Source organism: Belonocnema kinseyi, chromosome 1 (assembly GCF_010883055.1).
Source record: "Belonocnema kinseyi isolate 2016_QV_RU_SX_M_011 chromosome 1, B_treatae_v1, whole genome shotgun sequence".
Classification (NCBI taxonomy): Eukaryota; Metazoa; Arthropoda; class Insecta; order Hymenoptera; family Cynipidae; genus Belonocnema; species Belonocnema kinseyi.
The window spans coordinates 175,961,595-175,974,092 of record NC_046657.1 but is presented as its reverse complement, the minus strand read 5'-3'; the positions used below and the strand labels follow the sequence as shown (position 1 = coordinate 175,974,092).

The window sequence follows — 12,498 nt, the reverse complement described above, 5'->3', positions numbered from 1 at the left end:
TTGAAGTTCCGCGTTCACAAAGAAAGTGCCTTTTTAAACCGCTTATACTAAAACATGTAATGAAGACACAAACATTCGTCCGAGAGATGAAACTCACGTCTTTTCCTCAGCTTTTGAATAAGCTATACCAAAAAAAACCTTATTCTTTATTTCATAACAAAAGTTCAAAGTTAATATACAAATAATAATTTCTCACACTTGGACCTAATTTTTTTTCTTTTTCTTAATTGAAGAAAGTAGTCCGAACGCTTTTTTCAATCCTGGTAAAATTTGAGAGTGGAAAGATTAATACTTTCGGAGCAGTGAATTTTTAAATCGCGGCGCGCACGCACGGAGCCAACCGCAGCGCGACTAGCTCGGGATTTGAGCAGTTTTCCACCCTTAAGCGCTGAATTGCATTCAATTGTGAACTCGCAAAGCCTTTAGATTATAAATGAAGGGATTTTATACGATTTAAAATAGTAGGTGGAAAATGTTAAATGACTTTGAGAATCAAATTATAAATCGTGGTAGGTTTTTTTATTATCCTTTAAATCGCACTATAAATTGTTAGGATTTTTTTACTGTAATTTCTACTTTTTCTTCAAATATTTGAGAAAGTAACTGCACTATTTCTTAGATTTCGATTGACGTTTGACTTCTGGTTTTCAAAAACCTAATATTTCAAAAGTGTCATTGGAAGATAAAACTTTCATTTTCAATTCGTGGTCTCCGTATGGCTCAACATAGTGAAACGATTGTGTTCCTAAATTCGTTTTACATTTTTCGAAACGATTCTGAAGAAATTTTTCTGCTTTTGCTTAGTCTTTCGAACATTTGTATATAACTGAAATATTGGGTAGAGAAGGTGCTATTCTAGCCCTCTGGTACAATTCATTCGCGATCGAAATTTGATAATCATTGAGCATTTGCATACTTGCCCGACCGGCCATTCTTTTGATAGTACCTCCAGCACCGTCGCAAGGCCCTTTTCCATGTGACGTCGCGTGAAAATTCCACTGTGCAGAGCGTTGAAAGTCATGTTCGTAATGAAAAATGTTCGCAAAATGTTTCACATTTGTTAATTACTGAGGAGCGTCGTCAGAAAAATAAAGACACTTGTGTATAGGCGGATAGTATTGTGAAAAGTATTGATTAAGGGCTTTGAGAAAAACATACACAGCTATCGCGTCATGTTTCTTGCAATCAGAAATAATTACTAATGTTAATAATTTATAGAACGATTTCAAGTATAATAAAAAACTTACCACAATTTATCATTTGAGTCTCAACGTCGTTTAAAATTTTTCTCCTAGTATTTTAAATCGTATGAAATCCCATAATTTATAATATAGCAGCTTTGCGAGTTTACAATTGAATTCAATTCAGCTCTTACGGGTAGAAAACTGCTCAAGTCCGAGCGAGTCGCGCTGCGGTTGGCTCCGTGCATGCGCGCCGGGATTAACAAATTCACTGCTCCGAAAGTATTCATCTTTCCACTCTTAAATTTTACCAGCATTGAAAAAAGCGTTTGGGCTACTTTTTTAAATTAAAAAAAAAAGAAAAAAAGTAGGTCCAAGTTTGAGAAATTATTATTTGTTTATTAATTTTTAAGTTTTTTCATTAAATAAATAATAAGGTGTTTTTTGGTATAGATTCTTTAAAAGTTGAGGAAAAGACGCGAGTTTCATGTCTTGGACGAATTTTTGTATCTTCATTACATTTTTTAGTATAAGCGGTTGAAAAAATGCTCTTTTTTGTGAATGCGGAACTTGAAAAAATCATTTCTCGAAAATTTCACGTATCATATTGAAATAAAAAAATACGTATCGAATATTTTTGAGTAATAAACCGAAAAAAAATGTCAAATGGAAAAAAAATTTTGTGGCTAATTTTGTGTGGAATGCCCCATATATAATTATATATATACTGGAAATCCATTTATATACTTAAGAGTCTTTGAAATAATGCGAAATTTTTGCATGAAAAAATGTAATTTTTAGATTCTCCATTACTTTATATGCTGTTAAATTGGAATTGTTGATTTTTCAAGAAAATTCAAAAAGTTATCATGAAGATCTTGTAGGAGATTCGAAAAACAACATTTTTCGTATACTCATTTTTTTCACAACGTGCGTTATTTGGCTTAAAATCTTAATTTTTGTGTGTTTTGTGGAACCTTTTAATCGCTATAACTCTGTTAATTTTTGGTTTTATGAAAAAAGTCTTTAGGATAAATCGTTCGACTTTTTGAATGCTATCAATATTCGCACAGAGAATTTTTGAATTTTGAAAAAAACGGTCTCGAAAATAGTCAAAATTTGCCCACTTTTTAAATTTTGATCCAAAATGGCTGGCTAGCGAACTTGACCATTAGTTTAGGACACTAAACGAGCGTACCAAAGGCCAATCTAATAGAATAGTTTATTCAAAAGTTATATACAGACATACAGTCAAACAGATAGAAATACAGCCAAACAGACAAACATACAGACATACATACAGACAAACACATTCGTAAAAAAACTGTTTTTCGCACGATGAGAATGTAAAAATGTCAAAAAGTGTGATAAAAAGTAAAGATAAAGAAAAGTATTGAAAATATTATTATAATATCACTAGGGAAATAGAATAAATTAACGAAAATAAATTTATGTAAGGGAATAAATTTAGGAAAGAAGTTATCATCAAGGTGAACATTCCGTTTTTAACGTAACAAAAAACAAATTATAAAAGATACAAATAAAAATAAGAAAATTATTATGATTCTTAAATGATGTGTTCTTTATTTCTATGGAAATTAAATATCGGATACTGTTATGAATAGAAACGTTTAATGTACTTCTTCTTATCGTGGGTTAAAATCATTTTAAAAATTAAAAACGATAGGAAAAATTACAAATCCTTACTTATAGGTTCAAATGTTTTTTGAAATTAGAGAAGTATATGTATATGTGTAAGAAAACTTCAAATGTGATTGAGAAACGTATTTGAATGAAAGAATACTCGTCTCATCTATATATTTTAATCGATTGCAAAATTAGAAAATAATTAATCGAAAAAATGACAGCGAAAATCATGATTGCGCATGATTTCTAGAAAAATTGAATTACCTATCATTTAAAGAAAAAATTAAGTTCATCACAAACATCAGTGGGATTTAGGATAAATCAGACCTTACTAAAAAAAATACAGCTATCCACGAGATCTGGACAGCTGTGCGTGAAGGGCTCGGTTTGCACGGAATAACGTGTTAAAAACGCTCTGACATACAGGCTTTAGGACCATCGCACCTCGACACGGTAAATCCAGTCTCGGCGAGGTTCAGTGTAGACTTGGTTTTTGGTCAGTTTTCTGGGTTTCCGGAGGCGGGGAGGTGGAACTCGTGTCGGAAGAACAGGGGTCACCACAGTACGTTGGGCTCTGGATTACACACGCACAACTGTTTACACCGCGCTCCTTTTTGGTACAGTTTAAATATTTTATGAAAAGTATAACACTTTAACTGATTTTTGTACAAGGAATTTTCCAATTAGTTTTTTATTTTTTAACTGCCATATTAATCTGGACACTTGAGTGTGGGACACTCTGTATTTCTGATGTGCAAATCTCAGCGAAAATGACGCTTTCTGGACAATGCATTTTGTAAGAGTCTAATTTATCTGCATTTTGGGTTACTTTGTGGTAGAGCAAAAAATCGTATCTGCATGGTGTTTATGGAATTGGTATCATGTGACTGTCTGCTCTTTGGACACATGTAATACTTTAAGGCTTCCTGTTCGATCACTAAAATTAAACAACAATTGTTTCGATTATATTGTGTGTGTGCGTGCGTGCGTGTGTGTGTGTGTGTGTGGGTGGGTCACACATACTAGATGAAGGTTACTTATCAATTTTAATTTTCCTTCACTCGTGAATTATTAATAATACACTCGTTTTTTAAATATACGAGAAGTTCGGGAATCGGGAACTCCAAAGATATGACTGTGGAAGAGGCTGCCACTCCTTCGGGGTTAATCCGTGAAAACGTACACTGGGCCACTACGCGCACGTGCACGTCAATTTCAAGGCAGCGCGTGCCTGATTCTAAAATAGAGAAGGGATAGAGGGGAAAAACTTCCGCCTGCTTCTTTGGAGTTGGAATGCTCGTATGTTTGGAGCTCGTATCTTTGGAATTCGTTGTACTAATAACACTAATATTATAGAAAAGGATTTAAAATGTACTGTATATTGCTTTTAATAGTACTTGCATCAACGAGATTTGTAAAATTTCCTTATATATAATATCAATCATATTTTGGAACAGGATTGTGTCAAGACTAAAGCTATGATGTCTGTGTTAGCGGTGCGAAAAGTGTGCAAGGAAGAAGCTCGAGCAGCAGTTGAAAGAGTTTTTCCTAAATGTTACAACGACCTGGAACCTATTGGTAGAAGAATAAGAAGAAACTCATTAGACATGCACAAAGCATATCTCGAGGCACCTATGTATGGGTATTATTATATAGACTAGCAAATGTGTTTATACTTATTTTATTTAAATTATGTTAGAACGTATATACAATAAATGTAAAAAAATACTTCTAAAAAGAATATCATCAAATTTAAAATTAAGCAATTAGAATAGAAGATCATTTTTTGAAAAGCTTAAAGCAAAGGTACTTTGGAAAAGTGTGAATGAGACACTAATTTTTCTGATTACGTCAGGGCGGTAAGGCTTTATTAATTATTTCTTAATAGTTCGTAGTTGAAGTTGATACGGGATAAATAACTTACATTACCTTTTTATTCCAGAAAGAGCAAGAGAAGTTTGCTTTGTCGATGTTCCCACATAAGTCAGTTTGATCCCATAAATTCTATTCCATGTTTTTATCAATTTCGACCTTGGGATGACCTTTATCCCTGTCTGATGGGGTAAAAATGACCCCGGATTCGGATTTAGTGACTCCGAAAACGTCTTAGAGTAGTGGTTCACGCCAATTCAATGGTTTGTTCTCGTTTGGACCTTCACTTTACCTTGATCCTCGTATGTTGGCGTCAAAATGACCCCGGATTCGGATTCAGCTACTCCAAAAACGCCTAAGAGTAGTAGTTTTCTCTAATCCAAAAGTTTTCTCCGATCTAATGTTTCTTTCCATTTTTATCTTCAATTGACCTTGTTCCTGACCTGATGGGGTCAAACTTATCTTGAATTCGGATTCTGCGACCCGAAAAACGTATAGGTATGGTGGCTTAGCTCGGGCTACAGAAGTTTTTTTTGGCATGTGTAATACATAGAAACTCAGAACTTGTAACGATTACGATAGGATTATAAGGGGGACGGTGGATCAAATTCAAGCGACAGGCGGAATTTACAGAAATTCAATACCACCACAAGCGCATTGAACAAGTACCTAGGCAAGCACGCGAAACATACACAGAAAAACCTTACCTCTAGTGATGCCGTCCAACGATATTTCCCGATATCGACAAGATCCTATAGCCTCCCATATCGTGCGTAGATCGGGCCGGGTTTTCAATAATCCTTTGACAGATGTCCACTTTTCACTTGAACCGAGCGGAGAGGAAAATTTGTAAATGGATTGACGTCACTTCCCCCCTTGACTCCCCCTCTGTCTGGGTAAACCGGTTACGCGTGAGACTGGATTTAATTCTGAAATTTGTTTTCCTAATAGTGAAAGAACTGTACTTTGGCTTAGTAATAAATAATTTGAAACATCCAAATGCAACTGTAGAACCTATTTTCAACCTTCATTCAATTTTAAATTGTTCTATGAAAAAAAGAATCCTTTTTTATATTTGGCAATATTGGTCTATTTATTAAAAAGAAGCAAATATAAATCAGATATTAAAAAATGAACATTTCAAGCTGAATTGTTTTAAACAGAATACATTCGATTGAATTCTCAAAATTTCAGAGTGCTGAATCCTATATTAAACTTTCAACTTTATAATTGTAATTTTTTCCTTTAATAAATTATTAATTTGTGAAAAGAGTGTTGTACTTCAATGTATAAATAATAATTATAGAATTATTAATTTGAAAGTCCGTAAAGTAGAAATCATTTAACGTGTTTCATTCCATAGTAGTTGTTGAACTGCCCAGAACTACTTACGGCAAATGAAATATTGGGGCGTGTGGTAGCTTACAAATATATGAGTGCTCCCAGTAGCTCTCTGTACGGCAATCTAGCGTCTTCTTCAGTCTGTTTTTCATTTTTCTTTATCTTGATTCCAGTATCTACAGGAGCAGACACATGTTTGCATTTAGCCATACCGAATCGGTAGAGAAGCTCAGTCTCGTCTTACACAGAAATAACTTCCTGCAAATTGTTCGATTTGGTTAATTCAAGAGCGTCCTTAAAGTCTACAGTTTCTTCAGCTTCATTTTCAGACGATGTGATATTTTCTGTTTCGTGCAATATTTTCCATTCAAAATCCATGAAACGTTGAGTTTGTAATGAATCCTCGTCGTCAGTATTTATTTTAGATGAAACTCCTGGAATGCTCTTGAGGTCGTCTTTCCCTTCTTTGATGAATTTGATCAAATTCGGAAACCTTTGCATTCCGTAGAATAGCCAAGAAAATTTCCTTCTTGTCCGCACTGTTCAAATTTTCCTTTTCCTGGCACTCTAGATAAAACAACCGACATCTAAAGGTTTTTAGATGTGATAAATCCAGTTCTTTTACCATCCAAATTTCGTATGCTGCCCAACCATTTAAGCTCTTAGTCGGCAAGCGAATACGAATATAATTATTGGTGTTTACTGCTTCGACTAGAACTTCTGAGGTATTTTCGAATCCGCGAGGAGACATCAGGCTGTATCAAGAAGAGTTTGGTTCTTCCTGTCGGCAGTACGGTTTTGTTTTGGATTGTACCGCACTCTCCATGTTATAACGTTATTCCCCTAATTTCTTTTTATGTACTCACCATTATAGAATTGTAACTCAAAATAATTATAATTGACAATCCAATGTGATACCAAAACTCAGAGATATAACTCACTTCTACCCTTTAATTTTATTTATATTTTAATAAATTTGTCTCGACATTTCAATCTCATGAAATTAATCATAAGTTTTGGACGTATCGATTTTAATTTGCCCTGCTCAGGAAATTGGTAACGAGTACATAGTCGGTTCCAATCCTGCTAGGACGACAAACCTGAAACGAATCAATTTATCATTTACAAAAATCCCAAATGAAACTCTATCAACAATTTCAGGTTCGAAATTGACAATGAATTGTAATTCACTCTTTTCTACTTTTAGTCCGTTGATATTAAAATAGTTTTGCATCAGAAACCCCTTTGTTATGTAATTATCCCTACGTTCTGGATCTATAGTAACTCTAATTTGAAATCTGTTCATTTTACCCCTTTTTTATGCAAATCGTTAGTTTTATTTTTACGAGAGATCTTTTCCCTTTAGTTTTTCTTTTAATCGCAAGCTAAATGTGTTAGTCGTCTTTTTGATTTTTTTAAAGAGCACAGAGATTCCCCTTTTGTTTAAAAATTTTTTGAAATTGTATTTTATAAAATGAACTTCATTCCACGCAAATTAGGTGCAGTAGTTACGTGGAAATCTGTCTATTTTTCCTAAATTTTTTATTTCCCTTATGGTGAAACAAAGCTTAAGCCTCACAGAAGTCATGTGACAATTTTGGGAATTTTACTAATTCCTAAGCTCATGATTCTGTGAGATAAAACTCATTAAGGTCCATTGCACTCCAAATCTAATTTCTTAAAAATTGATTTATCCTCGCTGCATTGGTTCTAGCAATTAACAAGTTGCCAATACTGACTAGTTTTCAAAACTTATCAGAGTGTACGGGCGTTCTCTTCCGCCCTAACCGAACCAAGTCGCCGTTTTTGCAGGGATAATAAAAGGTTTGCACACTGGCATCTTTGTGTTCCCATAAGAATGGGTTGCGTAAGGATGAACGGGTAACCCTCCAGTATAGCCTCAGCCTATCAAAGCGGAGACGAATTAGCAATTAAGGGAAATGGAATGAAAGTTTATAATTGATTTTTTTTTAGTTCAATGTTATTCAAAACACCCTTAAGTCCTTCTCTGTCCTCCTTACCTAGATTCGTGGTGATATATAATCACGGTGAGCTTCGAAATAATTCCTTGTCGGAGAGAGTCGAAAACCAAACGGCTACTTCTCTCTAATGCTTGGTGTCGACTGACGATCTGCTCGATCCTCGGTTATCAGCCTGGTCCCAACGCCGTGGCTTCGATCATTCCTTCTACCTAAAGTTGGTTGCACACGCATCGGCACCTGTTTCGCACAGCGGTACTTGATACCTATATAACCCATTTGCCCAGGAATTCGCAAGTCATTGCAGGAGCGTAATTATTCTCTGTTTCACCCGCTCTTGAATCATTCTTACCAATATAAATTAATTTTATATACTGAACCATTTCTTTGTTACGTTGAAAATTTCTGCCGCTCACTTCAGGAAACTGACTTTCCACCATTTCAAGAGATCATCAATAAATTCAACATAATATTTGGCTCCACCCAGTTAGTCAACACTCAAGGTTCACACACATCTGTGTAAACTATGTCCAATATTTCGGTACTTCGATTTGAATTTCTTGGGAATGATGTTCTTGAAATTTTTCCTTGGATAGAAACCTCGCAATTTGGCATCGATTTTAAATTTGTAAGCGATACACCCATCATGAAATTTTTGTGCACAACATCTAAAACGTCCTTCACGTTTGCGTGACCGAATCGTATATGCAACACTTCAAGCGAAATCTCTTTTTCTTGCACTTTCGATAACAAGGTTACAAGAAAGAAGATTGTTTTCGTGCTCATAAAAACCTCCAATGTGTATTGTTTATGTATTCATTTTCAAGATAGTTTAAAATATGATAAAAGAAATAGCTATTTCTTTCTGTCTACAAATACAGTCAAACCTGGATTTAGTGATCCCTCATTTAATGTTTCCGAGAATTACGCCGCGTGGCGGGGATGGATGAGAGGCGCTACGGTAGGATGTGTGGTGCTCACTCAAGCATCTCAAAACAGAGAGAGAAACAAGAAAGAGAAAAAACAAAAGAGAGACAAAATAGTTTCAAGTCTCCGGATTTAATGTCACGCTCAGTCTCAAAATCGACATTAAATCCAGGTTTGACTGTATAAGTAATCAGAGTTTGTTTATACAATTTGTTTACAAAATAAACAATCAGAGATGATTGGCAAAATTTCGATCTACAACAACATTGGATAAATAATTTCAACAAGATCAGAAGGAAAAACTATTTCTCTTCATTTAAAAACGCCTTATATGTAAATCTGTATATATAATTTGTTCATAGAATAAACAACTATTGACGTATAGCGAAATTTTCTCAGAAAACATCATTGTTTAGAATAAAAAAACCATTTTTACACTTAAACACGCCCAAAATGGGTATTTGATTACGTATAATTTTTTATAAAATAGAAAAATATTAATGCATAGCAAAATTTGTTCCGTAAAACATCATTGGCAGTATAATTTTAGCAAAGTCAGAAGAAAAGGAAACGATTTCTTTCTACTTGAAAACGCCTAAAATATTCATTTGTTTATATAATTTGTCCCTAAAATAAACATATATTAATGCATGGCAATTTTTTTTCAGAAAACCTCATTGGCAATATAATTTCCACAAGATTGGAAGAAAAATTGATTTTTTTTCGCTTAAACACACCTAAAATGTGCATGTGTTTATATATTTTGTTTATCAAATAAACACAAATCAGCGGATGTTAAAATTTCTCCTGAATAAACATCATTGGTAATATCATTACAAGAAGACTATAAGAAAAAAGATTTGTTTCTACCTGTTAATATCTGCGATGTACATTTGTTTGTAGAATTAATTAATAATATTCAGTCTTGAATTTTGATTGTCACGTATCATCCAAACAATAAAATAAAGACATTTTAGTGCAGAAATATACTTTGAAATCAAATATTCCTTAATGTCGATTATTTTTTAGTGCAATTTGTTTATAATAATTAGCTCTACAAGTTAAATATTATTTTCTTCTTTCTTATATCGCCATTCATTGAATCCAAATGACTTCAAGTATAAGAAAAATATTGTCTAGAGATAAAACATGAAATTCTAAAAATCGATACTTTTCGCTGATCTCATTAACGTAAAAATTAAATACACAAAAAAATCTGGTACTCAACTGACGAAGGATTATCGAAAACACAATCCGATCCCTATTCGATATATCTCATTTCGAGCCAAAGTCGAGTCAAACGAAAATTGATCACGGTTATCGACAACAGGATCCCAACCTGATCACGAGAATGTATCGTATCGAACGACACCACTTTCACAGGACTTTTATCAGGAAATTGAAGCGAGTAGAATAGATCAAATAGAAAAGATTCGAGGTAGATACGTTTTTAGATAATATTGCAAAACTATAAAGCCGTGCCGATGAATTAGTTACGTGCGAGGAAAATAAAAATGATAAAAAGATAATTAATTAACTTTCGGAGGAAGTTGCAAAATTAAAAGAAAAAAATATCGAAATACGAACTAGAATGGATAGTGAGGGAGTAAATAGGACAGAAAGAAAGAATATGTGGAGTATATCTCACAAGAAATTCTAGTGACTTTATTTCCTTTTGGAATTATTCAAACAGCTTTCTAAATCATTTCAAATTTTTCAATCAAATTTAAAATTGATACGGAAAATAGCACTATTTATTTATTAAATAATTGATTAAAGATTCAGAAGAGCATACAAGTAAATGTTAAAAAAGTAGTTCGGAAATGCCATGACGGCGAACAACGTCTCCTTCCTCAAGGGCGTATTCGGGAATATACCATGAGCCCTCTGCTCTTTTGCATCACACTTCTGCCTCTATCTCTCGCACTACGCAATTCTGCTGGATGCAAATTCGGCGACACTAATCGTCGCGAGCAAAAGCATGAACACTTCAGCTTACTTTAAATATCGTCCAGGAGAACACAGGAGAGAATAGTATGGATTTGGATTGGATATGTTCGCCAAAATTAACCTAAAGAAAAGAAAAATTACTAGCATTCCCGATGACCCTGAGCTTGTAGATATTATTATTATTAGATATCTTGAGACTGGAGAGATCTATAGATACCCTGGTGTGCCTTGAAGCCACATTCAGGACGTAACACTAGTGAAGGAGTCTTCGACAGATTTGATCTTTAGCTCTGTCGGCGTTTAAGAGGGTATCTGCGTCTAACATGCTTGCCGTCCCAGTTCTACTCTACTCGTTTCGGGTGATTCAATCAAAGAGGAAAGAGCTTACACCCCCTGATATTGCCACGTGTAGATTTTGCATATGCATAAGAGCCTGCATATCAATTCGTCCGTTCCGCGATTAAATATCTCACGCCGGCAAGGCGGACGCGCACTTCTGAACCGCCAGTTTCTTCATAACCGAATTGTTTTGAGTACAGATTACATATTTAAAAATGACAAACATCCTCTCCTAAAAATGGTGCGGAACCACAAAATGATTGACAAAGGAGCGTTCCTTTACAAAGCCGTGGAGCTTGCGGTCGAGACCCTTGGCCTGCATTTTAACGTCGGAAGTGAGGGAAATGCAACAGAAACAAATTCACAGAAACTTTTACAGAAATGTAGAAGAACAATCCTTGTCCAAGCTTTTGCTTTTCTCAAATTAGCAGGGCTTAATTCAGGTACAGAGGGTTTCATTTTCGTCTACCGGGAAGGTGTAATTTTCATCTTAGTATACCTAGACCGCATTTTATGTCAAGAAGTTCCCAGCGATGGGTGCTGAGCGTGCCATGCCCACGCTGAATACCTAGAACACATACTATCTCGGGGTCCCACTCACGCAGGAGCTGCGTATCTCTAAAGACGTAATGGGACTATAAGAGTGTTTTATTACCATGTTTGTAGCTCTTACGGTGTTGGCCGCGACCCTGCTCTGCCGAATGCTCCGAGGGAGATAGAATCCGATGATAGATAGTCCGAAGTGAGAAGTGCCAAATTTTCTGGAACAACAATTTGCAGAATGCCGTCCCGGTTACACACTAGAGGCCTGACATCGTTCTCCAAACCTTTGAAAGAAGAACAATATTCGCACCCACAATGTTCGGTTAAAGTATGTTTCCTTGTGATCGGTGCTTTAGGAGGTGAGAAGGTATCACTGATTCGTAACCTTAAAGCCATATTAGCGTGCTAAAATATGCCAAGGCATTTGCAAGATGGGTGAGGAAAGTTGACATCCGTGGAACGCTTCGTGTCCTCAAGACACACACGAGGGTTTCGCCGGCCTGTCGTTGTGATTTCATCGTGCCCTGTGACCACCCATCTCATGGTCCTGAGACGTAGCTATAAGTTTGAATTACCGCGGTTCTACTGGAAGCCGGATTCATTTTTAGAAGACGGTTGCTCCCAGTATGACCATACGGTGGCTGTTTTGACCTTTTTTTTTAAATTATATATATATATATATATTCGGTTCGGTTTTGATTCCTCTAGAATCAAACCGA

The 12,498-nt window shown here is 35.2% G+C and overlaps 1 protein-coding gene across 5 annotated transcripts in view; it reads left to right on the top strand.

Annotated features, from left to right (window-relative positions):
* LOC117176152 (mitochondrial inner membrane protease ATP23 homolog) overlaps positions 1–12,498 on the top strand; it is a 260,005-nt gene that overhangs the window by 110,765 nt on the left and 136,742 nt on the right. Inside the window, exons 6-7 of one of the 5 annotated variants that reach the window (XM_033366254.1) lie at positions 4,286–4,464; positions 9,616–9,900. The exons of the other annotated variants lie outside the window; for them this stretch is intronic. Coding sequence (XP_033222145.1) covers positions 4,286–4,464; positions 9,616–9,688 — 252 coding nt within the window. The 3' untranslated portion in view covers positions 9,689–9,900. Of the gene's footprint in view, positions 1–4,285; positions 4,465–9,615; positions 9,901–12,498 lie in introns of those variants that run through there. 5 annotated transcript variants of the gene reach the window in all.